Source organism: Haliaeetus albicilla, chromosome 6 (genome assembly GCF_947461875.1).
Source record: "Haliaeetus albicilla chromosome 6, bHalAlb1.1, whole genome shotgun sequence".
Lineage (NCBI taxonomy): Eukaryota > Metazoa > Chordata > Aves > Accipitriformes > Accipitridae > Haliaeetus > Haliaeetus albicilla.
The window spans coordinates 912,050-935,709 of NC_091488.1; the positions used below are offsets into that span (position 1 = coordinate 912,050).

The 23,660-nt window shown below is 42.1% G+C and overlaps 2 protein-coding genes across 8 annotated transcripts in view; one reads left to right on the plus strand and one right to left on the minus strand.

Moving 5' to 3' along the window:
- Positions 1-1,925: 1,925 nt before the first annotated feature.
- PDHA1 (pyruvate dehydrogenase E1 subunit alpha 1) lies at positions 1,926-16,482 on the plus strand. Of its 2 annotated transcripts, XM_069784789.1 has the most exons (12): positions 1,926-2,106; positions 3,253-3,267; positions 4,683-4,751; positions 6,313-6,486; positions 7,253-7,379; positions 9,768-9,859; positions 10,235-10,327; positions 11,736-11,891; positions 12,127-12,198; positions 13,679-13,746; positions 15,209-15,317; positions 16,029-16,482. In XM_069784789.1, exons 1-12 carry the CDS (start codon positions 2,023-2,025, stop codon positions 16,191-16,193), a joined length of 1,224 nt encoding a protein of 407 aa, XP_069640890.1. In that variant the 5' UTR covers positions 1,926-2,022; the 3' UTR covers positions 16,194-16,482. The 2 variants fall into 2 exon arrangements, with proteins under 2 accessions (XP_069640890.1, XP_069640891.1); XM_069784790.1 differs by lacking the exon at positions 3,253-3,267.
- The window catches only part of MAP3K15 (mitogen-activated protein kinase kinase kinase 15), a 121,557-nt gene continuing 100,222 nt past the window's right edge, over positions 2,326-23,660 (minus strand). For 3 of the 6 annotated variants that reach the window (XM_069784787.1, XM_069784786.1, XM_069784788.1), the window contains 6 exons: positions 19,102-19,312; positions 18,121-18,233; positions 17,857-17,954; positions 17,653-17,729; positions 17,064-17,140; positions 2,327-2,515 (listed from right to left, as the gene is read on the minus strand). In XM_069784787.1, coding sequence (XP_069640888.1) covers positions 2,472-2,515; positions 17,064-17,140; positions 17,653-17,729; positions 17,857-17,954; positions 18,121-18,233; positions 19,102-19,312 — 620 coding nt within the window. In that variant the 3' untranslated portion in view covers positions 2,327-2,471. Of the gene's footprint in view, positions 2,516-16,608; positions 17,141-17,652; positions 17,730-17,856; positions 17,955-18,120; positions 18,234-18,917; positions 19,066-19,101; positions 19,313-23,660 lie in introns of those variants that run through there. The other 3 variants (XM_069784784.1, XM_069784785.1, XR_011324924.1) reach the window with 3 other exon arrangements.

A 23,660-nucleotide genomic window follows, 5' to 3' on the forward strand; every position in this document is an offset into this window, starting at 1 on the left:
TTCCTTTGAGCAGGACCATGTCCACAATTGTTCCTAGATCTCTTGAGACCTCTACTTCATAGTGCTGCTCAGTGAAGAAGTAGCACGTGAGTTTACCACAAGCTTTCTGTCTCACGTACAGATAGCAGTACGCTTCATTCTCTTGAGCTAAAGCAGATGAACCTGACCTACAGAATGCTAAAACTACAGAATAAAGCGGTGAATCCTTGTTCTGCCATGTATTGCAAGAAATTCTGACAGCCTCACCATCCCCCCCAGGGCAAGCTACCTACGCTTGTTTTCCAAATGAGAGGTGCTAAAAAAACATGGATTAATAAGAATAAAAGCTGGGTATGAAGGACCTGGTAGGAGGGGTGAAAATGTTACACAGAGTTAGTGTGATGGAAAAGACAGGACAAGGAACAGCTTGTTCAAAATGACAGAGAGGGAAGAAACAGCACTGGGAGCCGCGAGGAGAGGAAGCAGAGAGTTCTGCTCTCAGCAGGGAGAAGATAATATACGAGGACGCTGAACAAGGCCCAGGGACAAGAGAGGGGGTGAGCAGCAGGAAGGTTCAGCCGTGCGCACAAAGCAGCACGCTCAGAGGCGCTCCTTCTCCCAGCTGGTCACTGTTCCCTCTCCACAGGAAAGCACCAGGGAAAGAAAAGAGGCACTACTGGTGCTGAGGCACTACTGGTGCTGCTGGGGGATTTTGGCACTTTTGCGGTCTTCACATAGACATTTTTTTCTGCGTATCCCTCCCAAAATGTAGCCTTTCCTGTCGGGGGTGTCAGGAAGCTGTTGTCACCAGCCAGCCGGAGCAGGGTCACCGTGAGGAACGCCTCAAAGCCTCGGCTCCCCCCTACCCATCTCCTGACCCTGTCCCCGGCAGGTTGGTGACACGGGCTGCAAAGGAAATCTTGCCACCTGCAGAGACCCCATCCCAGGTGCCGTGTGGCCTTGCTATAAAACCCGGGTAGGCCAGGAGGAGACTGGAAGTATTCGTGTTTCATGAGTTGCACCAGTACAATTGGCGTGCGCGCGGACACCGTCGGCGCGCGTGAATCCATCAGGAACCTCTCCAGGACGGATACTGGCTGACGAAAGCGCAGGTTGCCAACTTGCCGGGAGAGGTGGCTACACCATTCAGGAGCGGGCTGGGACCTCCTCGGCTGCCGCGGTGCCTCGGCAGCCCAAGGGAAAGCCCCGCACGGACCTTCGGGATAACGCTTTCTCCAGCTGCGGAGCCGCTCCCTGCCTGGAGGACAACATCTCCAGCAAGTCCGTGCTCGCTTTCTGAGCGGGCAAGTGCTCCAGATTAAAGATACTCTAGGGAAAATGCCTTCTGAAGCGACTTATCAGCCTTTTCACCTTGCTTTTTGTTCTCTTGGAGGCCAGCTGCTGATGTTGCTCTTGTTACTCCACGAATGACGTCTACAGCTGCTTAGCTGCGCAGAGCTGGCTTGCAAAATCCAAATTTCCTACAAGGCGCATGCCAAAAATGACTCCACAAGAAGCCCCTGCGTAGTCTTGCCTTGCCCGTGTGTTCGCCAGCACTGCCTTGACCCTGGCGACAACTGAGAACAGCACTGCCTGCCTACTCACGGGTGGATTTCGTGAGTGCAAGGGTGACGTCATCTTCAGATTTTTCGAGGCTTTCCTCTCTGGGATGTGAAAAGCGGTAGCTTTATATTGCTTCGTTCGCACACCTCAGCCCGCGCCGAGGCGCAGTGCACCTCCCAGTACGACAGCCGGGCAGGACAAGACCAGCACGGCGCCGGGGTCCGCTTGTCAGCCTCCACGGCTTTTTGACCGAATTACGCCTCTTTTTGCCGCTTAACGACGGGCCGGTCAGCCCCGCGGCGGGGCCGGGAGGCGGGGGGGCGGGGCGGGAGGCTGGCCCCGCCCCGCCGCTTCTCCGCCACCGCCCACCGCCGCGCATGCGCGCCGCCCGGGCAGGCCGCAGGGAAAGGCGCCGCTCGGCCCGGTTGGCGGTGGCGGTTTGTGCTGCCGCTGAAGGAGACTCGGGGACGGGCCCGCTCCATGCGCAGGATGCTGCTGGCCGCGCTCTCACGGGTGCTGCAGGGGCCGGCTGCTGCTGCCGCCGCCGCTGCCGCCGGGAGGACGGTGAGTGCGGCCGGGACCTGCCCGGCCGGGACGCGGGGGAGCGGCGGGCCCGGGCGGGGTGCGTGTGTGGTACGGCCGGCCGCTCGGCCTTGAAATCGCGGGGAGGACACGGGGGGACGCGGACACGCACACGCACGCACGCGGGGCCCTCCGCGTTCGCGGTTTTTAGTCACACGCGCGCATAGATGTACATATACGTGTTTATTTTTGGGTGTCGGCAGGGGTCGGGTCCCTTCCCGCCCCGTTCCCAGTCAGCCGCCGGCCCTCGTCGCAGCTGCTTCGCCTTTCTCTCCTCAGCGGCCGCCCGCCGTCGCGTTTCGCCTCTTTTGCGCCAAAAGTCTGAGAAACTCCCTTTTCGTCCGCCCTTATTCCATCGACAACGGCTGTGGTCGTGCGGGAAAAATTAACCCTGCGGGGGAAAAAAAAAAAAAAGTCGTTGGCGAGGCCAAGCCAGCGTTAAAGGCTGCTTTTTGGTAATTGGAAGTCGGCTGCCTGTTTGCCTTTGAGAGCAAACCTGTCGCCGTGCCTCCACCCCGAAGCTGCTGGCTTACCTGAGCGTTCGTGTCCTGTGGAAAAAGCAGGCGGGCGGCTGGATGTGTGAGAATGACACGAGAGAGCTGTTCTACCAGAAGAACTTTCCGTGTGTCTTGGGGCTATGTATCTAAAAGTATTTCCTAATTTACAAGTAAAATACCTATATCAAAATTTTCAGATACGGGTGTCTAAAATTAGTCCCTTACTGCAAGTACTTGGCCCATTCCTGACACACTACGTTCTCCTGGAATTCCAACCTAGGTCTGGTTTGGATGTCTTAATATAGATTTTTGGATCCTAGTGATTACCAAATACGTAAACAGTTGTCTTGAATTTTTCCTGTGCGTTTGTAGTGAAGGTATAAATTACTGAATAAATAGAAGCAGTCTTAATCCATAAAGCAATGCTTTATATATGCTTTGAGCACATTGCAAAGTGTATAGATGGATTTCCATGACACAGAACTTACCCGTAAGGAGACTACCTCTTACAGTGTTCTAGCTGGCTAATAATTTGCTGACTTCTCTTCCTCTACTTGTTTGTTATGGTTACTTACTCTTTTTTTCTCCCCCCCCCCCCCTTTTTTTTTCCTTCCAAATGCTGCTAACCTAGGGAGCCGTTAGTGAGGTAAGGCCTGAATCAGTCTTGTCAAGGTTTGTTTTTGGTACGTGTACTGGCCATGTATTAGAATTTTGTACAGACTCCTCAGTCTTGCTTTGAAGTCGTATTCAGGGCAGGGGGGTTCGACCAGGTGGCCTACAGAGGTTCCTTCCAACCTCGGCCATTCTGTGATTCTGTGAACCCCAAACTCTTGATTTACTTCCAGCTCCGGAAGTAAAATAGCTTTTCCTCACCAGTAATACTGATGTGTTGTGGTAAACAGTGTAGAAAATTGGTTTAAATTAAAAACTCTAAATATTTAATCTGATAATGGGGGAAGGGGGAATCATGATTGCTAAATCAAATATGGAACAGAGTAGGTAACCAAGATGGATTGAGAAATTTCTCTTGGCTTTTTTCCAAGCTTTGTACCTATCAGTCAGACCTTTTATTTTGCAGACATTGACCTGGATATTCTCAAAAGTTTGAAAGAATGAACCTTCTTCAGCTAAATGTACATGAGTGCCATGGTTGAATGAGCTACTGAAGTTTATGTGTAACTTAATCAGCAACACAGTTTTGCCACTAAGGATGTAGCGCATTCCTTATGCTGTGGGCACAATGCGTGCATGGACAGATGAGCATTGTATCTGATGCTGCAGTGAAACTTAGTGAAGTTATCTAAAAATACCGGTTGTTCATTAGTTAATAGCTTGTGCACGTTCTTTAAGATGGAAGAGTAGTGTATTTTTAAACATACTTCTTATCTGTCTCCTACCGTGCCACCCTTTCTGTTGCCCTGCATTTCAGGTATCCTTAGGTATGTCACCTTTTGTGTTTCCATATCACTTTTAAGTAGTGGTCCTGCTGTTACCCACTTAAATGGTACTCTCTTTCTTCATTGTTATTGCCTTGTATTCCTCCAGCTTCTCTTCCTACCGAAAGGAAAGAGTGGGAGTAGTTCATATTCCCGAAATCTGCTGGGGTTTTTTGTTTGGTTGTTTTTTTCAAAGGAATTTTTTGTTCTATCAAGGTGACATTCCAGTCAGCACAGACAGCCATCAAAATCTGCGTTGGCTGTGTCTCTACTCATATAGGCAATCAGGCATGTGAAGGGAGAAGTACTTATTTCTGTGATTTTTATGCTCTTCAGTCTTTTGAAGCTTATTGGTTTTATTTTGGATAATCAAGGGTATTACAAATGTAAAATTCTATTCTCTTTTTCTAAGCTTAATTTTAAATACAGTGTTTTAAAGAACTCCTAGCATGTACGTACAAATTAAAATCCCTCTAGTATTATAGGGATATGCCACTGAAGAGTTTCATTCACAAATTATTTCAATTTGGGAGTACTCTTGGAAATTGTTTGAGAATTCACCTACTTTTGCTTGATAGTTATATTTAAATGTTGCTCATGTTTTGGTTTTGTCTTTTTTTTTAAGGCATCTCGAGTGGTGGTAGCATCGCGTAACTATGCAGACTTTGCAAGTGAAGCTACGTTTGAGATTAAGGTAAAGCAGCTGAATGCTGGCGTTCTGTGTAAGTGCTTGTTGTAGATCCTGACATGATGGACTTGCCTCCTTACCTTTTCAATTAGCAAAATACTGTTGGAATTTCCAGAACCAAACCCTTCACTATCTGGCCTGATTTCTAAATGCAGGTGGAAGTACTGTGCTTGGCAGATGTTACTTGTTTCTTAAGAATGTGAAGTTGTGATTCTTCGCAGCTGTGATACTGCAACACAGCTGTGGGAACAGAGCTACAAAGGAGCTAAAGAGCCTTTTCTGTTCTGAGGGCAAGAGTATTAATGCTTTTAAAACAAATAGCTGGTGTTTGCTGCCTACCCTTCTTTCCATCTCCCTTTTGTTTATGGAGTCATGGCTGCTGTATCACAGATGTGCAGCTGATTGAGGTGTGTATGCTTTTGGAGGAAAAAATAAGGCATCCTTTTTCACACTTGACTTGGTGCTGCTCAAAAAATGTGCGTTACATTCTGTCAGCTTTCCACAGTGACTAGGTCTTAGGAAGAAGTGATGCTTCCATTGGCAGTAGCTTTTGTGCTGGCTTTTCCATTCAGGAATTGATAAAAGAAACTCTGAAAGAAATTATTTCATTTTCTTTTTACCTGCTCCCCGCTTGTCCATGCCTGTAAAGTATTGAAATTGTTTCACAAGCAGAAGGGAGGGAAAATATGTTTATATGAAAAGTCTTTTCTGAGTAGATACAAGGTTTAACATTTGGTCCTGTGTTGATTACAAGACTCCAAAGTTCCTATTGTTATGTGAACTCTGAAGCAGAGCTGTCTTAAGAGTAGTGTGCACATGTGTTATATCAAATTCATCTAGGTGTCAGTGGATTTGCTCTGGAGAGACTTTGCTTTAATATGGGTTGTCTTTAATCTGTGTAGCAGTATTTTGGCCATTTCACCTGCACTGACAGAGTAATTAGTTTGGTCTGTTCCACTGAACTTGACTAGTATTTTATTTTTTTAAATTTTTGTTTTGTAGGGGCACCTAAAATCAGCCCTCTGTGCAACTCTATTAGTCCATGGTTCAGGGACGAAGTTGTACTGTACACACGGTGGTTTGACTGGCAGGGTGGCTGGTGCAGCAGTGGTTTATTCCTGCTTGTTAGAAGTGATGGTAGAAGAGGTGAAGGCCAGTCTTGGGACCATATCTTACAAATTGTTTCACAAAGCAAACTCTATCTCTCTTTTATCTCTTCACTAAGCCTCTAACTCTTGCCAAGCATTTGGCATGCAACAACCGTGGAAATGTGCTTTTCCAGTATTTTGTGAGGACTTAGTTCAGCTACTGCTAGTAGGAACTACAAGGCTTCATTTCATGAGTGGAAATCTGTCTTCATTAAAAGTAAAGTTTTTATTGCCCTTAATTTGGAAATAGTATGCAAACTTTACAGTTATTTTGATCTACAAATTTAGGTTTTGCTGGCTTTCTTTTTTAAAAGATACTAAAATCTGACTTTGAAAATGGCACATCATAAAAAAAACCCTAAGTGATATTGATAAATAGGAATTACTTTCAAGAAATGACTACTTTGTCAACTTTGCAGAAATGTGACCTCCATCGCCTGGAAGAAGGCCCTAGTACCACAGCAGTGATGACTCGAGAGGAGGGACTCCATTACTACAAGACAATGCAGACCATACGACGCATGGAGCTGAAGTCTGACCAGCTGTACAAGCAGAAGATTATTCGTGGCTTCTGCCACTTATATGATGGTCAGGTAAGATTTTTTTTTTTTGTTCCCAAGACGTTTTATATTGTCTTACCTTACTTAATTTAAGGATTTGAATAGAGTGGAGAATTAACCTAGAACTGAATATCTGTGTACAATGTCTGAAGTTGTAGCTGGATCCATGATTTAGTTCATTATTTCTTTAAAAAAAAAGTCTTAGCATGCAAGGGAATCCCTGAGATCTTGGGATAGCAATAGGAAGAGAGAGAAGTAAGGTGCAGCTGAAGATCAGCTGAGTGTGAGGAATGAGCAACTTCGGCATATTAAATTCAACGCATTTGGAGGTCCACATTCTCCTCTTCCAAGCTTCATTCATGTCTTTTGTTCTAGTGTCTCTTGGATCATGTGCCCCCTAGAAAGCAACAGCCAGGAGAAGGAACATCATGAACAGTGAAACTTTGCTGTCTGTCCATTCCCCCTCCCCCCATTATTGAATTGCAGTTGTTTAGATGCAATTCATTTAGATGCAATTGCAGTTTTTTAGATGCAAAGAAGTCCTCAGATTTTTGCAGCTTCCAGTTCCCCTCCTGTCTGCTTTTGTTAGTCACAGTCAGGTTGGAATTTAGAGCCCAAAGCTGTTGTAGCTCCAGGCCTGCCGCCCCTTGGGATTTAAGGCATTCTCCTGTATCTGGGCTCTTCCCGTTTTCTGCTGATATTTGATACATGGGGGGATCATAGGTAGCCCTTGCTACACTGCTGACTGTGGAAGTTGTGTGCTTTTCTTCATTGCTGAGTTACTTTTCCTTTGTAACAGGAGGCTTGCTGCGTAGGGCTTGAAGTTGCCATAAAGCCTACAGACCATGTGATAACAGCTTACAGAGTTCATGGCTTTACCTATGCACGAGGAGTGCCTGTTCGAGAAATTCTTGCTGAACTTACAGGTTTGTGCTAAGTAAAATGAGGATTTGCATGCTACTGTACTTGTGTCAGAATTTTTTATTCAAATTCAAAATGATGTTGATGCACAAAGTATACTGGGGCTTCAGAAGCAGTTTAGTGATGCAGCAGAATAAATCAATTTTATAATTTTATGATGCAACCACTTTTTACTATAAAATGTAAGTCATAAGGAGTATTTAAGTGCTGGTACTTATAAAGTACAAATTCAGAAAATTTTTCCTGATACCATAAGCTGTATTTGTTGTGCTGCAGCTGCTTGTTTAAATGGAACTCGCTGGTGCTAGGCATCTGTTGTCAATAGGACTGGGCGTTACCCTCCCTAGGAGACAGACTTATATTTTCAGAATTAAGCTGCTGAAGTCTTAGGAAGACTGGTAAACACTGCCTGTAACGATAAACTGAATGGTTTGGGAAAATTTGACTGTACCAAGAATATTAAATGGCAACCTAGACAGATCTAAGATCTTGCAGAAAGGAGAGATGGTTATTCACAATAGGGTTGTAGGTGGAGCAGGGAAGGGAAGAGAGGGTCAGCCTGCTGAATGCTTAGAGATCTGTGAACGGATGCCAGAAGTGAAAAATGAACAAGGAGTTTGAAGGCCTTTATGAATCATTGGTATAACAAAAGACTTGATCTGAGAATTTGCACGCTTGAAACGTTAATACAGGAAAGCATGTTTCAGAGGTAGAGAAGAGGTATGGTTTCATATACTAAGAATGTATGTGTGTGTTAAGAATGCACATTAATAATGTGCATGAAAGCCTAGAATCTAGTGGATGATCGACTTGCCAGGTGTCACTGGATACTGATAAGAGGGAAAGTAAATGAGGAGATTGTCACAACTGAAGTCTACTATTGGCCCTGAAACTACAAATATCAATGATGTGGGTTTTTTTTCTTTATTTCTTCTCATGACATGCATCATCTTCTATAGCACTATGCTTGGTTTTAGTGGGGTTCTTTTAATTGGGAAAGAGCAGCTGCAGTACAGAGACTGTTGTTCCAAGAAATGATGCTTGGGGCAAGTTTCTAGAGTGCTGCTGGAGCTGATTCTAGCAAACAAAGATCTTGACTGAAAATGCTGAACTGAAAGACAGCCTGAGTTACAATGACCAGGAAATGACAGAACTAAAAAGTCTTTCAAGGAGCAGGAAGCAGTGTCACCCAAAGTAAGACTAGTAGATAAGATCCTACAGGAAAAAAAAATATAGAAAAGGACTTTACTGAATTGACGATTCCCAGAGCAATCGTTTTGTGTTCTAAGAAAAGTAGAAAGTATAGCAGAAAGTGACATCAGTCAATTAGGAGTTCTTAAATACTTTCTAAAAAACAAGAAAGGATTGTACAAAAAGTGGAGGGAGATTGCTGAAGTTAAATTACACTTAAAAAATAGTTTTCTGATTAAAATTAGACAATTTTTTTTTTTTGCTTTGGGTCTAGCTGGCAGAATCCATAAAAGCTTATGTGAAACCAATTCATAAGCATATGAAAGGCATGAGAGAGAACAATAATAAAAATGATCCACTATTAAAGAGAAGTACAAATTCCAGAAGGAGATCCAGCATTCAACTTCTAAAATAAACATCAAGGCTAAGGCGAAAAAACCCAATCAAACAAGCTGTACTTATTAGAAAGAAAACACAAGCCTCTGCAGCTAGTAACAAGACAGAATAAGAAATGGGGTGGGCTGATGAGAAATTCTGTGTTCTTGGATAAGCTCATTTAAGTAGGGTTTGTTGTAATGCTTCATGGACTGCTAGTTATCTTCAAACTACAGCTTGAGTAAAGCCGGGCTAGGTGACTTTTTGATATTTATCCTGGTCTTCCCCGCCCCCTCCCCCCCCCATGTCCTATCTGTAACTTTTGCTAACTTTTGTAACTTTGTCACAGGAAAGACAAGTGTAGATTGTTGCAGCCAATTTGGAACAATGAACATACCTTTCTTGCAGAAGCCAAAAGTAATAAGGACTGTATATACTTCTTACAGATTACATATATGAGAAATACAGACCATGTTGGCTATCAAAAAAAAAACCAACCCCAAACCAAAACATATTTATCAGAAAGTGCTTTTGTATAGTAGGACACTGAAACTTCTTGGTTGGTGTTAAAATTTCTTCTTAATCTCATTCTGTATTTCCTGAATTATGTTTTCATCACCATTCTCTTTCTCTCCCTTCTCTTATTTGCTTTGTTTTATATTTAACTGTAAACTCTTTGGGGAGAGGCCATTGTGTCTTAACTCCATATAGATCTAATGGCAACAACGTGGTCTTAGTGTTATTACCTTTAGGGATTGAATTAGATGTTCCCATTTGCATAGTATTTTTCCTCCGAAAAAATAAATTGCTTGTTATTCATGTTTCAGGTCGAAAAGGAGGATGTGTGAAGGGAAAAGGAGGATCAATGCATATGTATACCAAAAATTTCTATGGTGGCAATGGTATTGTTGGTGCTCAGGTATATATGTGACTTCTACTTTAAAGCGCAAGTTGAATTTGGCTCATGTCCTGTGCCAGTGTTTCCTCTCAGTTTTTGTGGTGTGAGCCTGTATGCAGATACCATTGCTCTCTGGCTATTAAGTCTGTTATGTCTTTATTCTGGTTTGCTCACTGTTTTGTAAACTGTGGCAAAAATGATCCAATTGAGAATATAGTTAATGTCTGTATTTTGGCTGTAATGCAGATTGGAACAAATGGAAGTGGGTTGTTAACAACTTGTTTGTTGAGCAGATCTCAAACAATGTAGATGTCTCTATATGGTTCACAAGCTGCCTGTCTCCAACTCCTCTCAACACTGTTCTAAAATTTTGGTTTGTCCTGTACTCTGTGATAGGTTCCTCTTGGAGCTGGGATTGCGCTGGCCTGTAAATACTTTGGTAAAAACGAAATCTGTCTGACGTTATATGGGGATGGTGCAGCCAACCAGGTAAAGGAGCTTTGTCTAGTTGTGGCTGTGGGTAATCAGTTTTCCCTCTGTGAACTGTGAGCTCTGCCTTTCCACTGAGCAGTGGGAGAGCACCTTTCACCCTGTCAGTGTAGTACCTGCAACCCAGGCAACATCTGACTTGGAACTTAGGCTGAGATTTGTGTGTTGGGCTTTCTGCTGCAAGGATGCTTTATTAAAGGAGACCACCGATGCTGAAAAAGCAGTCCTGGAGAGAGAAGACAATGTACACCTTCTGTCCTACAGTCAGTTTTTCTTAGGGCTTTTGTCATGAAGTGAGACAAACTTCATGTAGGTGGCTGGGCACCTTGCAAATTTGGGACACTAGCACCTCCTATTTGTGTTGTCTTAGGCATTTGAATAGGAGTGTGTTTCAAGAACTGTATAGTCCTCAGAGGGGTGATTCAGATGAACAGTGAAGTTAATTGCTAGATGTTCTTTACGTATTGGGAATGTAGCATGTGCTTGCATCTTTTTTATCACGTTTTGGACCTGTGTAAATGCCTGTCCTTCCCTGCCCCCATTTCGGACTCTGCCCTTATTGCTGGAGTGGAGGGATAGCTGCTCAGCTCCTTCCCTTCCAGAGCGCTCCAGATACTCAGGGGGCAAGTGGAGCTAATGGTTAATTATGTGCACACTGCAGGGGTGACGGGAGGAGGGGCTTCCAGTTACTCTTGTTATCCTCTTTCCAGTTGTGCATGGCTCACTTAAGTGTGACACCCTGAAGCCTCTGTGCTGTAAGGAGAGCTCTGAATGACAGCAGCGAAGATGACAGTGCTGCTGAATAGGGAGAAACATGTAACTTACATTTCTGAAGACAGAGGAGAGGACAGAGCATCTTGCAGAGCCACTTACTATTGACATTCTGGACAGTCTCTTCATGTTATCAGCAGAGACATTAGGCCAGATAAGAAACTGATGGTTTAGAGTGTACCGTTGATACAGTTTCCCACTTTCAAAATGCTGGTGGAGATCTCAGTTCTTGTTTTCCCTATTTTTGACTTAAAGTAGCAAGGCTGATGCAGTCACTGTGGTCAAACCTTTTACTTTGCTGTAGCAGCATCCTGCCAGATGAGAAAATTGTGAAGTTTTTTTATGACTGTTGCTGAAATACTTCAGTTAAAGTTGAAGGTTTTGTGCTACCCTAACACAGATACTGATAGAGGTTTAAAAAATAAGTTCTATAAACTGTTAGTTGAGATGAAAGTTACCTCATACAGTGTAGCTTCTCTTTTATTCCTGCTGACCTGCAGCAAGTGACAGGTTTCAGATCACTTTTAGTATTAAATTTTTTCCTAGCTAGACCTGTGCAACTGAACAATTTTCAGTAGAGCCTAACGCTTGAAGGCTGAGCTCCCTGTCTAGATGTAACTTGCTCTTTTTCTTTCAGGGCCAGATATTTGAAACATACAATATGGCCGCCTTATGGAAGTTGCCTTGTATTTTTATCTGTGAGAACAATCGGTATGGAATGGGAACTTCAGTTGAAAGAGCTGCAGCCAGTACTGACTACTACAAAAGAGGAGACTTCATTCCAGGGCTCAGGGTGAGCACAACCCCAGCTTTTTTTGAGGGGGGTGGAAGTGGAGCAATGTGCATGCACAGACCTGCACCATACATACACATGTATCCATTTCTTTTATTTATACATGTATTTAGAAGTATTTTTTTAAATATAGAAAAATTTGAAACTGAATTCCTGTTGCACTTGTGGAAGTACTAAAATTGGAAGTTTAGGGTTTGGCATTTTTTTGCCTCAACTTGTAGTTTCTGTTTATCAGGTGGATGGCATGGATGTTCTCTGTGTTCGAGAAGCAGCGAAGTTTGCAGCTGATTACTGTAGAGCTGGAAAAGTAAGTCTGCAATTGTCATTCCCTTTCCATAGGTGAAATTCTTAGCCACAGTATTGCTGCATAAAAAGTTCCTAATCTAGCTCATTTTCTCCAGTCACTGCTGGAACTTTATTTGACCTTTATTTCCTTTTTTCCACAGTATTGAACCTGTAAGCAATTGAGTGGTTCTTTAATTTTGTTAGAATTTATTAACATGCAGTTGGTATTAGCCAAGTGTCGTGGTTTAACCCCAGCCAGCAACTAAGCACCATGCAGCTGCTCACTCACTTCCCCCCCACCCAGTGGGAAGGGGGAGAGAATCAGGGGGGGAAAAGTAAAACTCGTGGGTTGAGATAAGAACGGTTTAATAGAACAGAAAAGAAGAAACTAATAATGATAATGGTAACACTAATAAAATGACAATACTAATACTAAAAGGATTGGAATGTACAAGTGATGCACAATGCAATTGCTCACCACTCACTGACTGACGCCCAGTTAGTTCCTGAGCAGTGATCCCCCCCCAGGCCAACTCCCCCCAGTTTATATACTGGGCATGGCATCACATGGTATGGAATACCCCTTTGGCCAGTTTGGGTCAGGTGCCCTGGCTGTGTCCCATGCCAAATTCTTGTGCCCCTCCAGCCTTCTTGCTGGCTGGGCATGAGAAGCTGAAAAATCCTTGACTTAATTAATCTAAATGCCACTTGGGAAGAACTGAAAATGTCAGTGTGTTATCAACATCCTTCTCATCCTAAATCCAAAACATAACACTATACCAGCTACTAGAAAGAAAATTAACTCTATCCCAGCTGAAACCAGGACACCGAGCATTTAAAAAATACATACATCTATCTATATATAGATCTATCTCCTGATACTCTGTCATTTTTTTTTCCCCATTTCTATCCCTGTTAAATTCTGTTGTGAAAGTTGTTCTGTCAGGCAGTTGTGCTCTTTGTGAAGAGGTTAATTAGGGGAAGTATCAAGGAAAGTAGTAATGATTCTATATTTACAACAAATAGAAAGTGAAGTAAAAGTTTTCTGAGTCGGCATTAGTGTCTGTCACCCAAGTGTGATACATTGGTTTTGAAGATTTTTAATATTTGGTGAAATAATGTTTGTGCTGTGAATGTACAACAGAAAAAGAAGAAAGTCTGTACAGAAGAGTAACATTCTGCAAGCTACCATCTCACAGTGAAACAACAATTAGAAATAGTCTGAGTAACAGTGGAATGACATTGGAAGGGAAGAAATTGTCTAATGCTGCTCAATAAGAACATGAGAATAAATGCTCACAATATCAACACAGGCTTTCATTTGAAAAGAGCCAAGTTGCATTTTACTAGTTGTAACAATGTTATGTAAATTGAGAAAAAACATTGAATTAAAATCATTCATCACTGGTGCAATTCACCTATGGCAAATACTTGCTGCTAGAACAACAAATTGGTCACTCAAGGTGGTAACACCCTCTGTCATTTTTTTTTTTCTTTTTAAGGGTCCTATTCTGATGGAGTTACAGACATACCGTTATCATGGCCACAGTATGAGTGACCCTGGAATAAGGTACTGTGACGTTCTTTCTTGGCATTCATTGAAAACAAGTATTGATGGTGGTCAAAAACCTGAAACTCTTGGATTCAATGTTTAAATCCATTGTGAAGTGCATATAAAGATTATGATGAAATTGCTATGAGCAGTCTGATCACTCATCTCATTGCTCAGTTGATAATCCATGGCCATGTAACACACCTGTTTTACTTGCAGTATTAAGAGATCTAGTCTTAGAACAAGCACAGTGTCAGTTAAACTTCTGTACTTTCTACTAATGAATTCTGCTTTCAGTGTGACTTTATGGTGTGTTCCAATTAAGCTTTGAGTGCAAAGCAGCATGCTTTTCCAAGGCTTTTAGAGTTATTTCAAATCCTGTAAGCTACAATTACTGGAACAGTGTCCTGGTTTCAGCTGGGATAGAGTTAACTGTCTTCCTAGTAGCTGGTACGTGCTATGTTTTGAGTTCAGTATGCGAAGAATGTTGATAACACTGATGTTTTCAGTTGTTGCTCAGTAGTGTTTAGACTATAGTCAAGGATTTTTCAGCTTCTCATGCCCAGCCAGCAAGAAAGCTGGAGGGGCACAAGAAGTTGGCACGGGACACAGCCAGGGTACCTGACCCAAACTGGCCAACGGTGTATTCCATACCATGGGATGTCCCATCTAGTATAGGAACTGGGGAGTGGGGGCAGGGAATCGCCGCTCGGGGACTGGCGGGGTGTTGGTTGGTGGGTGGTGAGCAATTGCCCTGCGCATCATTTGTACGTTCCAATCCTTTTATTACTACTGTTGTCATTTTATTAGTGTTATCATTATCATTATTAGTTTCTTCTTTTCTGTTCTATTAAACCGTTCTTATCTCAACCCACGAGTTTTACTTCTTTTTCCCGATTTTCTCCCCCATCCCACTGGATGGGGGGGAAGTGAGTGAGCGGCTGCGTGGTGCTTAGTTGCTGGCTGGGGTTAAACCATGACAAACAGTTTGGACTGTACAGTCAAGTGGAACACTTCTTAAAAATATAAATGTATAGGTGCCAAAAAGACTCAGGCATTGTGCCAGCTGACAGATCTGAATTGATCTACATGAAGTAGAGGTGTATCCCAGGGCTTCACTGGAAACTTTTAGTGAACTGGACGCATGCAGCAAGTCATCTAGCCCCACTGTAGGGGAGGTGGGAAGGAGGAAATGCGGCCCCCTTGTCATAACTGTCTCAGGCTGGGGTTGCTCCCCTTTCCCTGCCTATGTTATACTTGGGTCTGGAGCTACTTAAGCTTGGTTGGTGCTTACAGATCTAAAAGCTGTTTTAGATGTAGCTGTGTCACCTTTTGAGTGATAAATGTTGTTGCATTTTTCATTGCATTCCTGATAATTCTTTGGTCACACCTTTTTCTGAAAGTGAGCTGTGTCCAGAACCTCACCTCTGTTCAAGGATACCACTGAAGAAGTTCATGTCTTTGTTTGTCTTGCTCCTAGCTATCGTACTAGAGAAGAAATTCAAGAAGTGAGAAGCAAAAGTGATCCCATTACTTCGCTGAAGGACAGAATGGTCAACAATAACCTTGCTAGCATTGAAGAATTAAAGGTATGGCTTTTAGTTGCTATTTAAGCAAGCTCTTGAGTGTTCACACACTAATCATCTCTGAACAGCACATCATAGGGCAGCGTGTGTCACTTGTTCTTTGAAGGTCTTTAAAGTTCTAGCATCGCTTTTATTGGTGAAGTTGAAGTTTTGTTGCAGCCCAGCTAATGAAGTTGTACCCTGCCAGAAAGGCATTTTGCTTTTGGGTGCTGAGTGTAAGTTGGGGTGTGAGGCTGTGTGTATGGGTGTTAGTGTTTCAAATACAGCTCTTGTCATCTGCTAACATGTAGAAATCAAAATTACCGAGGCTTTCTCAACTGCCTAGGAAAGGGTAAGTCTCTGAAAGGGAAATTATCAATAGTGAAAAATCCTAGTGAAGGAGCCAGGAACCCTCTAAGCAAATGTTGTAAATACTTTCATCAACTCTGTTTAAAAAAAAAATTGACACTGACACTTTCAGTGTTTTGCAGGATCAGAATTGAAAATGTAGAGGCTCAGGGGGGGTCACGTTCTTTTGGCAGTAAGTTACTGGTGCTATCAAAAAGGGACAAATGCTGCAGTTTAGTAGGGAGGGAGTTTTCACAGGCTTCTAATTTATGTTCTAGATAGTGTTAATGCTAATTCTGACCAGTGCTTAATAATCATTGTGTTTAAATTTAAAATTGTGATGCTTTTTCTGAGCTGTCTTCTAATAAGCATCTGTTTTGTGTTTAGGAAATCGATGTGGCAGTAAGGAAGGAGATCGAGGAAGCTGCTCAGTTTGCTACCACTGACCCAGAGCCACCACTGGAAGAACTGGGTAACCACATCTACTTCAATGAGCCACCCTTTGAAGTGCGTGGCCCAAACCAGTGGATAAGGTACAAGTCTGTCAGTTAAGGGCCTTTTTGTTGGCATGCATTTACAGGAACTATAATGACTCAGAAACAACCCCTAAGCTTATTTAAAAGCTCTTTCAAAAGAGGAAATGTGTAGGGAAATCCATCTCAGTATGGATTTCCTTAAACATGCTGAATGTTGTTTCAGAAGGAGCTAAATTAAGAGAAAGCAGCAGTTTATTTAAATTGCTATATATTTGCTTTACTGACTTTTCTTTGGATTGCTGTATGTGTTATGTACAGTGTTAAAAAAAAATTAAAAAAAAATTAAAAATTTAACTTTAACAACATTTATCTAGGATGCTGTTTGCTTTGTTTCTTGATGAACCACTTCCCCCAAAACCCACCAAAAAAGCGATTTAGATGCTATGGTTTTGCTGCAGAAAAGTTACTAAATGAAAATGTCACACCAGGCCTTTTTTAGTAGTTCAGTGAGAGTAGCTTTAATACAAAAAGTTATGTACATTCATCTTTGAAGAGGTGACATATGCTCTAGCATATCCCCTCTCTGCTCAAACCATCAGCCAGCAGAAATATGACATGTTTTAAGGTCATCATAGCTTTCACAATGCTAAAGCTAATCCAGGTGTGGGTACCTGTTTTGCAGAAGAGGTTTTTTCTCACTAATGCTGTGTATTACATTGATAGGCGTTTGCCTTCTGCCTTACTCTGTTGTAATAATTTAAGTGCATTGACACTAACTTAAAAGCTGTTACTATTCACTGTGTATTACACTGATGGTCAAACAACCTATATAATTGTGCAAAACCTGCAAGGCCACTGTACATACATATATACAGCTAATAATTTAAGTGTTAGGAATGTATCTTTCATTTGTTTATTCCCGTTTCACATTCTGCTGAAGCATTAACCTTCTGCACTGAGGTCTTGCCAGATGTTTGTCGGTGGTTTAATATTGCATTCCAAATTCTGCAGGCAAGACCACCCCTGGATGGAGAAGAATAGAGAACAGTTAGGGAAAACTCCCTCATCTCCATTACTCTGAAGTGAGCAAGAAGTAAAACCTAGAAATCCCAAGGGCATACCAGTTACAACAGTATGTAGAAAACACTATACCACTTCTTTAAGGTTATAGCTAAAACAACTTCCACATCAGCCAGGGGTTAACAGAATGATGAAGAAAGGACTTAAATTGATGGGTAGGAAAAATAAGTAAGTAAATTCTTTATGCCTATTTTCCATATGATTACATCATCCTGAAGGGTGCAGAAATGGCTCCCAACCTTGATAAATGCCAAAACTTGATGGCTTGAAGCACCCTAGGTATAGTTGTTAAGCTGCAGCAGTTAAGATGTGAAAAATAACAGAAAATCAGAGCAGAAATACACAGCAGTTGCCACTGAACTATCACTGACCTATTTGAATAACCGAACTTCTAAAAGAGTATTTTTACAAATGACTTTAAGCTCTTAACAATGAACTAATAAGTATTTCCTTACCGCAGTTGAAGATACCGCAAATCATCTTTAGTGATGTCATTAAGGACAGCACTTAGTGTATAATCTTCTTCAGCAAACTAAAAGGCAAATTTATTCCTAAATTAATATTCCTTCTTTGAAACCACACTGCTAATTATGACTACAGTGACTTAAAAAGTAATTTTTTGTTTGTTTTAGGTGTTTTGTTTTTGTGGGTTTTTTTACCCTCTTAATGGCATCCAAGTCTGCTCCTTGTTGTTTGAGCCAGTTCATGAGCTCAGGGTCTACATTCTCTCTAAAAGTTGCTGCAGACCATTGGGAATCTTTAACAGAAAACAAACATATAGGTTACTACACCTCAAAACTAGGGCAAAAGTGGTGGTTTCCAGACTACTGAAGCTTAAAATAGACAGTCTTTTATCCTTTAAACAAACACACAATCCAATATATTTGTGTGTAACTGTCAAAGTATGCAGTATCTCATCATACCTTTGGGTTTAAGTTTTAATCGAAGCAAGTGTAATTCCTGAGTTTTTTGCTCCAAAGATTGCCATAAGAGGGTCTGATACTCTTTCTCCTTCTGAATGAGGTTTTCCAAAAGCCTGTTGGTGTATGAGAGAGATCAAAAATAACCATACTGAGTCTAGCTGAAAAAAAGACTTACCATTTTTAATGACTACCAAAGGACAGAGACACTTGAGAGATGCTGTCTTAAGTAAGTAACATGTTTTATGGTTTACAGACTTCATTTTGGTTGTCTAAGACTCAGCTTAGTGGTGGCACTTTAAGGTTTTCATCTTTGCAGAATTTAGTAAATAGCTTGTAAATTCTGTTACTGTTTTGCAGCCTCCCTGGGCAGAGTTGCTGCCTTTATCCTGTAATTTACTGCTGAACAGTAGAACACTGATGTTTTACCAGGCACTTTAATGATGACAGATTTACATCACATCCATAAAGAATGGGACCTTCTGATGTTAACACACTGGCAGCAGCCTACAAATGTAACCCATGAGAAACAGGAGAGGGGCTCTGCTGAGCTCTGCTTGTGCTAATTAGTGGGCAGCCTGTCCTGTGGGCCAGGACAGAGCTGCTCTGGTCTTTACTTGCAGGAACAGCTTTGAGGGTGCTGCCACTGGGTCAGGTGGCATCCAAGGAGTCAAGGAAGTAGGAAGGAAAGGGGCACAGTTGCACAAGCCTAAAGTAGAAATGCAACATGACATTCTGCAATTAAAAAATTCATTACACAGAAACAAAGGTTCTGCTGAAAGGCTGTTGAGTTGTCATACCGGTGCTGCCAGTGTATTCTGAATCCATTTATGTTCCTGGGAGGTCTCTTTATCACGAGGCAATCGATCACAGTGGGTGAGCAATATTCATGTTATGTATGTACATGTCCTTGTAGAAAGTAACGTCTGAGAGCTTTTCAAAGACTGCCTGAAAACAAATCCACAGTCATTATAGGAGGGTTACCTTAAGGTCTCTTGTTTAAGTCTGCCCAACTCCAGGCTAAGCTGCTGCTGAGCCTCATGTGACACCACAGAACTAAGGGCGCTGATGCCTGATGGGACAGCAGGATCCTCGGCCCTGTTTTGTTCAGCGGGCTGGAAACTGTCCTCCACTTCATCACCGTCCTTGTCCCCACCTTCAGTTTCTGATGTGGGCTCAAAGTGAGCTTGAAGCTCTGGTAAGAGGAAACAGTGTAAGCATAAGAGAAGCAAAGAGAAGTATGGAATAGGATAGAATAGAATAGGATAGGTTAGGATTGAGTAGAATAGAATGGAAAAGAATGCAATAGGATAGGATACAATAGAATGGATGGAATGGAATGTAATAGAATATTATGGAATGGAAAAGAAAAGAATGGAATAGAATAGGATAGGTGTCCTGGTTACAGCTGGGATAGAGTTAGCTGGTACAGTGCTATGTTTTGAGTTCAGTATGTGAAGAACGTTGATAACACTGATGTTTTCAGTTGTTGCTAAGTAATGTTTAGACTAAAGTCAAGGATTTTTCAGCTTCTCATGCCCAGCCAGCAAGAAAGCTGGAGGGGCACAAGAAGTTGGCACAGGACACAGCCAGGGCACCTGACCCAAACTGGCCAACAGTGTATTCCATACCATGTGATGTCCCATCTAGTTTAGGAACTGGGGAGTGGGGGCAGGGAATCGCCACTCGGGGACTAGCTGGGTGTCGGTCAGGGGGTGGTGAGCAATTGCCCTGCGCATCATTTGTACATTTCAATCCTTTTATTACTACTGTTGTCATTTTATTACTATTGTCATTATTAAGTTTTCTTCTTTTTTGTTGTATTAAACCGTTCTTAACCCATGAGTTTTACTTCTTTTTCCAGATTCTCTCCCCCATCCCACTGGGGGGCGGGGGGAGTGAGTGAGCAGCTGTGTGGTGCTTAGTTGCTGGCTGGGGTTAAACCATGACAATAGGGTAGGATATGAATAGAATAAGGTGAAGTAGGATGGACTGGACTAGGATGGACTGGACTAGGATGGACTGGACTAGGATGGACTGGACTAGGATGGACTGGACTAGGAGTCTAGTAGAGTCTATTAGCTTTTGACGGCGTCTGGTAGACTTTGACAGAGTCTGGTAGTGTCTGGTAGACTTTGACAGAGTCTGGTAGCGTCGAGTAGCGTCTAGTAGATTTTGACAGGGTCTGGTAGCCTCTGGTAGCGTCTATAAGACTTTGAGAGTGTCTGGTAGCGTTGAGTAGTGTCTAGTAGATGATTTTGACAGGGTCTGGTAGCGTCTAGTAGATGATTTTGACAGGGTCTGGTAGCGTCTAGTAGATGATTTTGACAGGGTCCGGTAGCGTCTAGTAGATGATTTTGACAGGGTCTGGTAGCATCCGGTAGATTCTAACAGAAGAGTCTACTAGAAGAGTCCAATAGACCCTGTTAGACTCTATTAGACTCTAATGCACTCTGTTAGACTCCTAATAGAGTGTATTAGAGTCTAATACAATCTCACAGAGTCTAATAGAGTCTAATATTAGGGTCTATTAGGGTCTATTAGGGTCTATTAGGGTCTGTTAGGGTCTATTAGGGTCTATTAGGGTCTATTAGGGTCTATTAGGGTCTATTAGGGTCTATTAGGGTCTATTGGAATCTAATATTAGACCCCATTAGACCCCAATAGGGTCCAATAGAATCTAATAGAGTCTATTGGAATCTAATATTAGGGCCCTGTTAGGGCCTGTTAGTGCCTGTTAGGGTCTTATACAGTCTAATGGAGTCTAACAGAGTCTATTAGACTCTATTAGATTTCAGTAGACCCTATTAGACCCTAATAGACCCTAATAGTCTATTAGGGTCCAATGGAGTCCAATGGGGTCCAATGGGGTCTGTTAGAGTCCATTAGAATCTAATAGACCCTAATAGAGTCTAATAGAGTCTATTAGGGTCTAATATAGTCTATTGGAATCTAATAGACTCTAATAGAGTCTATTGGAATCTATTGGAATCGAATATTAGACCCTATTAGACCCTGTTTGACTCCATTAGACCCTGTTTGACTCCATTAGACCCTAATGGACCCCATTAGACCCTAATGGACTATTAGGGTCTATTAGGGTCTATTAGGGTCTATTAGGGTCTATTAGGGTCTATTAGGGTCTATTGGACCCTAACAGACCCTATTAGAAAGTATTAGAACCTATTAGACCCTAATAGTCTATTGGAGTCTATTGGAGTCTATTGGAGTCTATTGGAGTCTATTGGAGTCTATTGGAGTCTATTGGAGTCTATTGGAGTCTATTGGAGTCTATTGGAGTCTATTGGACCGTAATAGTCTAATAGGGTCTGTTGGGTTCTAATAGGGTCTGTTGGGTTCTAATAGGGTCTGTTGGGTTCTAATAGAACGTAATAGTCTAACAGGGTCTAACGGGGTCTGTTGGGTTCTAATAGGGTCTGTTGGACCCTAATAGAACGTAATAGTCTAACAGGGTCTAACGGAGTCTGTTGGAGTCTGTTGGACCCTAATAGAACGTAATAGTCTAACAGGGTCTAACGGAGTCTAACGGAGTCTGTTGGAGTCTGTTGGAGTCTGTTGGAGTCTGTTGGAGTCGAATATTAGACCCTAATAGAACCTATTAGACTCTGTTTGACTCCATTAGATTCTAATGGACCCCAATAGACCCTAACAGACTCCATTAGACCCCAGTAGACCCTAACAGAGTCTATTAGAGTCCATTAGGGTCTAACAGAGTCTATTAGAGTCCATTAGGGTCTAATAGGGTCTTATACAGTCTAATGGAGTCTAACAGAGTCTAATAGGGTCCATTAGAATCTAACAGAGTCTAATAGACTCTATTAGGGTCTATTAGACTCTATTAGACTCCATTAGATTCCAATAGACCCTATTAGACCCTAATAGACCCTAATAGTCCATTAGGGTCTGATGGAGTCCATTAGGGTCTAATAGGGTCTATTGGGGTCTAACAGACTCTATTAGAGTCCATTAGAATGTAATAGACCCTAATAGAGTCTAATAGAGTCTATTAGAATCAAATATTAGACCCTAATAGAACCTATTAGACTCTGTTTGACTCCATTAGACCCTAATAGACTCCATTAGACTCTATTAGATTCTAATGGACCCTAATAGACTCTATTAGACACTATTAGACCCTAATAGACACTATTGGTCTCTATTAGATTCTAATGGAACCTATTAGAACGTATTAGAACCTATTAGACCCTAATAGTCTATTGGAGTCCGTTGGAGTCCGTTGGAGTCCGTTGGAGTCCGTTGGAGTCCGTTGGAGTCCGTTGGAGTCCGTTGGAGTCCGTTGGAGTCCGTTGGACCGTAATAGTCTAATAGGGTCTATTAGACTCTATTAGAACATATTGGAGTCTATTGGAGTCTATTGGACCCTAATAGAACCTAATAGACTCCGTTAGACTCTATTAGACCCTAATAGACCCTATTTGAACGTAATAGTCTAATAGAGTCTATTAGAGTCTATTAGGGTCTAATAGAGTCTAACAGAGTCTATTAGATTCTAATGGACCCTAATAGACTCTGTTAGAGTCTAATAGACTCTGTTAGACCCTAATAGATTCCAATGGACACTATTGGACACTATTGGACCCTAATGGACCCTATTGGACCCTATTAGGGTCTATTGGGGTCTAATGGGGTCTAACAGGGTCTATTAGATTCCAATAGACTGTATTAGACCCTAATAGACTCTATTAGACTCTATTAGGGTCTATTAGATTCTAATGGACTCTAATAGAGTCTATTAGAGTCTATTGGAATCGAATATTAGACCCTAATAGAACCTATTAGACTCTGTTTGACTCCATTAGACCCTAATAGACTCTATTAGATTCTAATGGACCCTAATGGACCCTCACAGACCCTATTAGAACGTATTAGAACCTGTTAGACCCTAATCGTCTAATCGAGTCTAATAGGGTCTATTAGGTTCTAATAGAGTCTATTAGAATCTATTGGAATCTATTAGAGTCTATTGGAATCTATTAGAACCTAATAGACTCCAATAGACTCTATTAGAACCTAATAGACCCGATTAGACGATTAGGGTCTAATAGGTTCTAATAGGGTCCATTAGAATCTAATAGAGACCAATAGTGTCTATTAGGGTCTAATAGTGTCTAATAGAGTCTATTAGGGTCCATTAGAATCTAATAGAGTCTAATAGGGTCTATTAGGGTCTAATATTTGATTCTAATAGACTCTGTTAGACCCCATTAGACCCCAATAGACCCTATTAGATTCTAATGGACCCTAATAGACTCTATTAGCTTCCAGTAGACGCTATTAGACTCCATTAGACCCTAAAAGACCCTAATAGACTCTATCAGATTCTAATGGACCCTATTAGACCCTAAGGGACCCTAATAGACCCTAATGGACTCCATTAGACCCTAATAGACTATTAGGGTCTATTAGGGTCTAATAGGGTCTATTGGAGTCTAATAGAGTCTAATAGACCCTAATAGAGTCTATTAGACTCTGTTAGATTCTAATGGAGCCTATTAGACTCT

Coding starts and splice junctions, on each gene's coding strand:
- PDHA1 (XM_069784789.1), top strand. CDS start 2,023: ATGCGCAGGATGCTGCTGGCCGCGCTCTCACGGGTGCTGCAGGGGCCG. Junction 4,752..6,312: donor AAGCTACGTTTGAGATTAAG/GTAAAGCAGCTG, acceptor TCAACTTTGCAG/AAATGTGACCTCCATCGCCT. Junction 11,892..12,126: donor ACTTCATTCCAGGGCTCAGG/GTGAGCACAACC, acceptor TCTGTTTATCAG/GTGGATGGCATGGATGTTCT.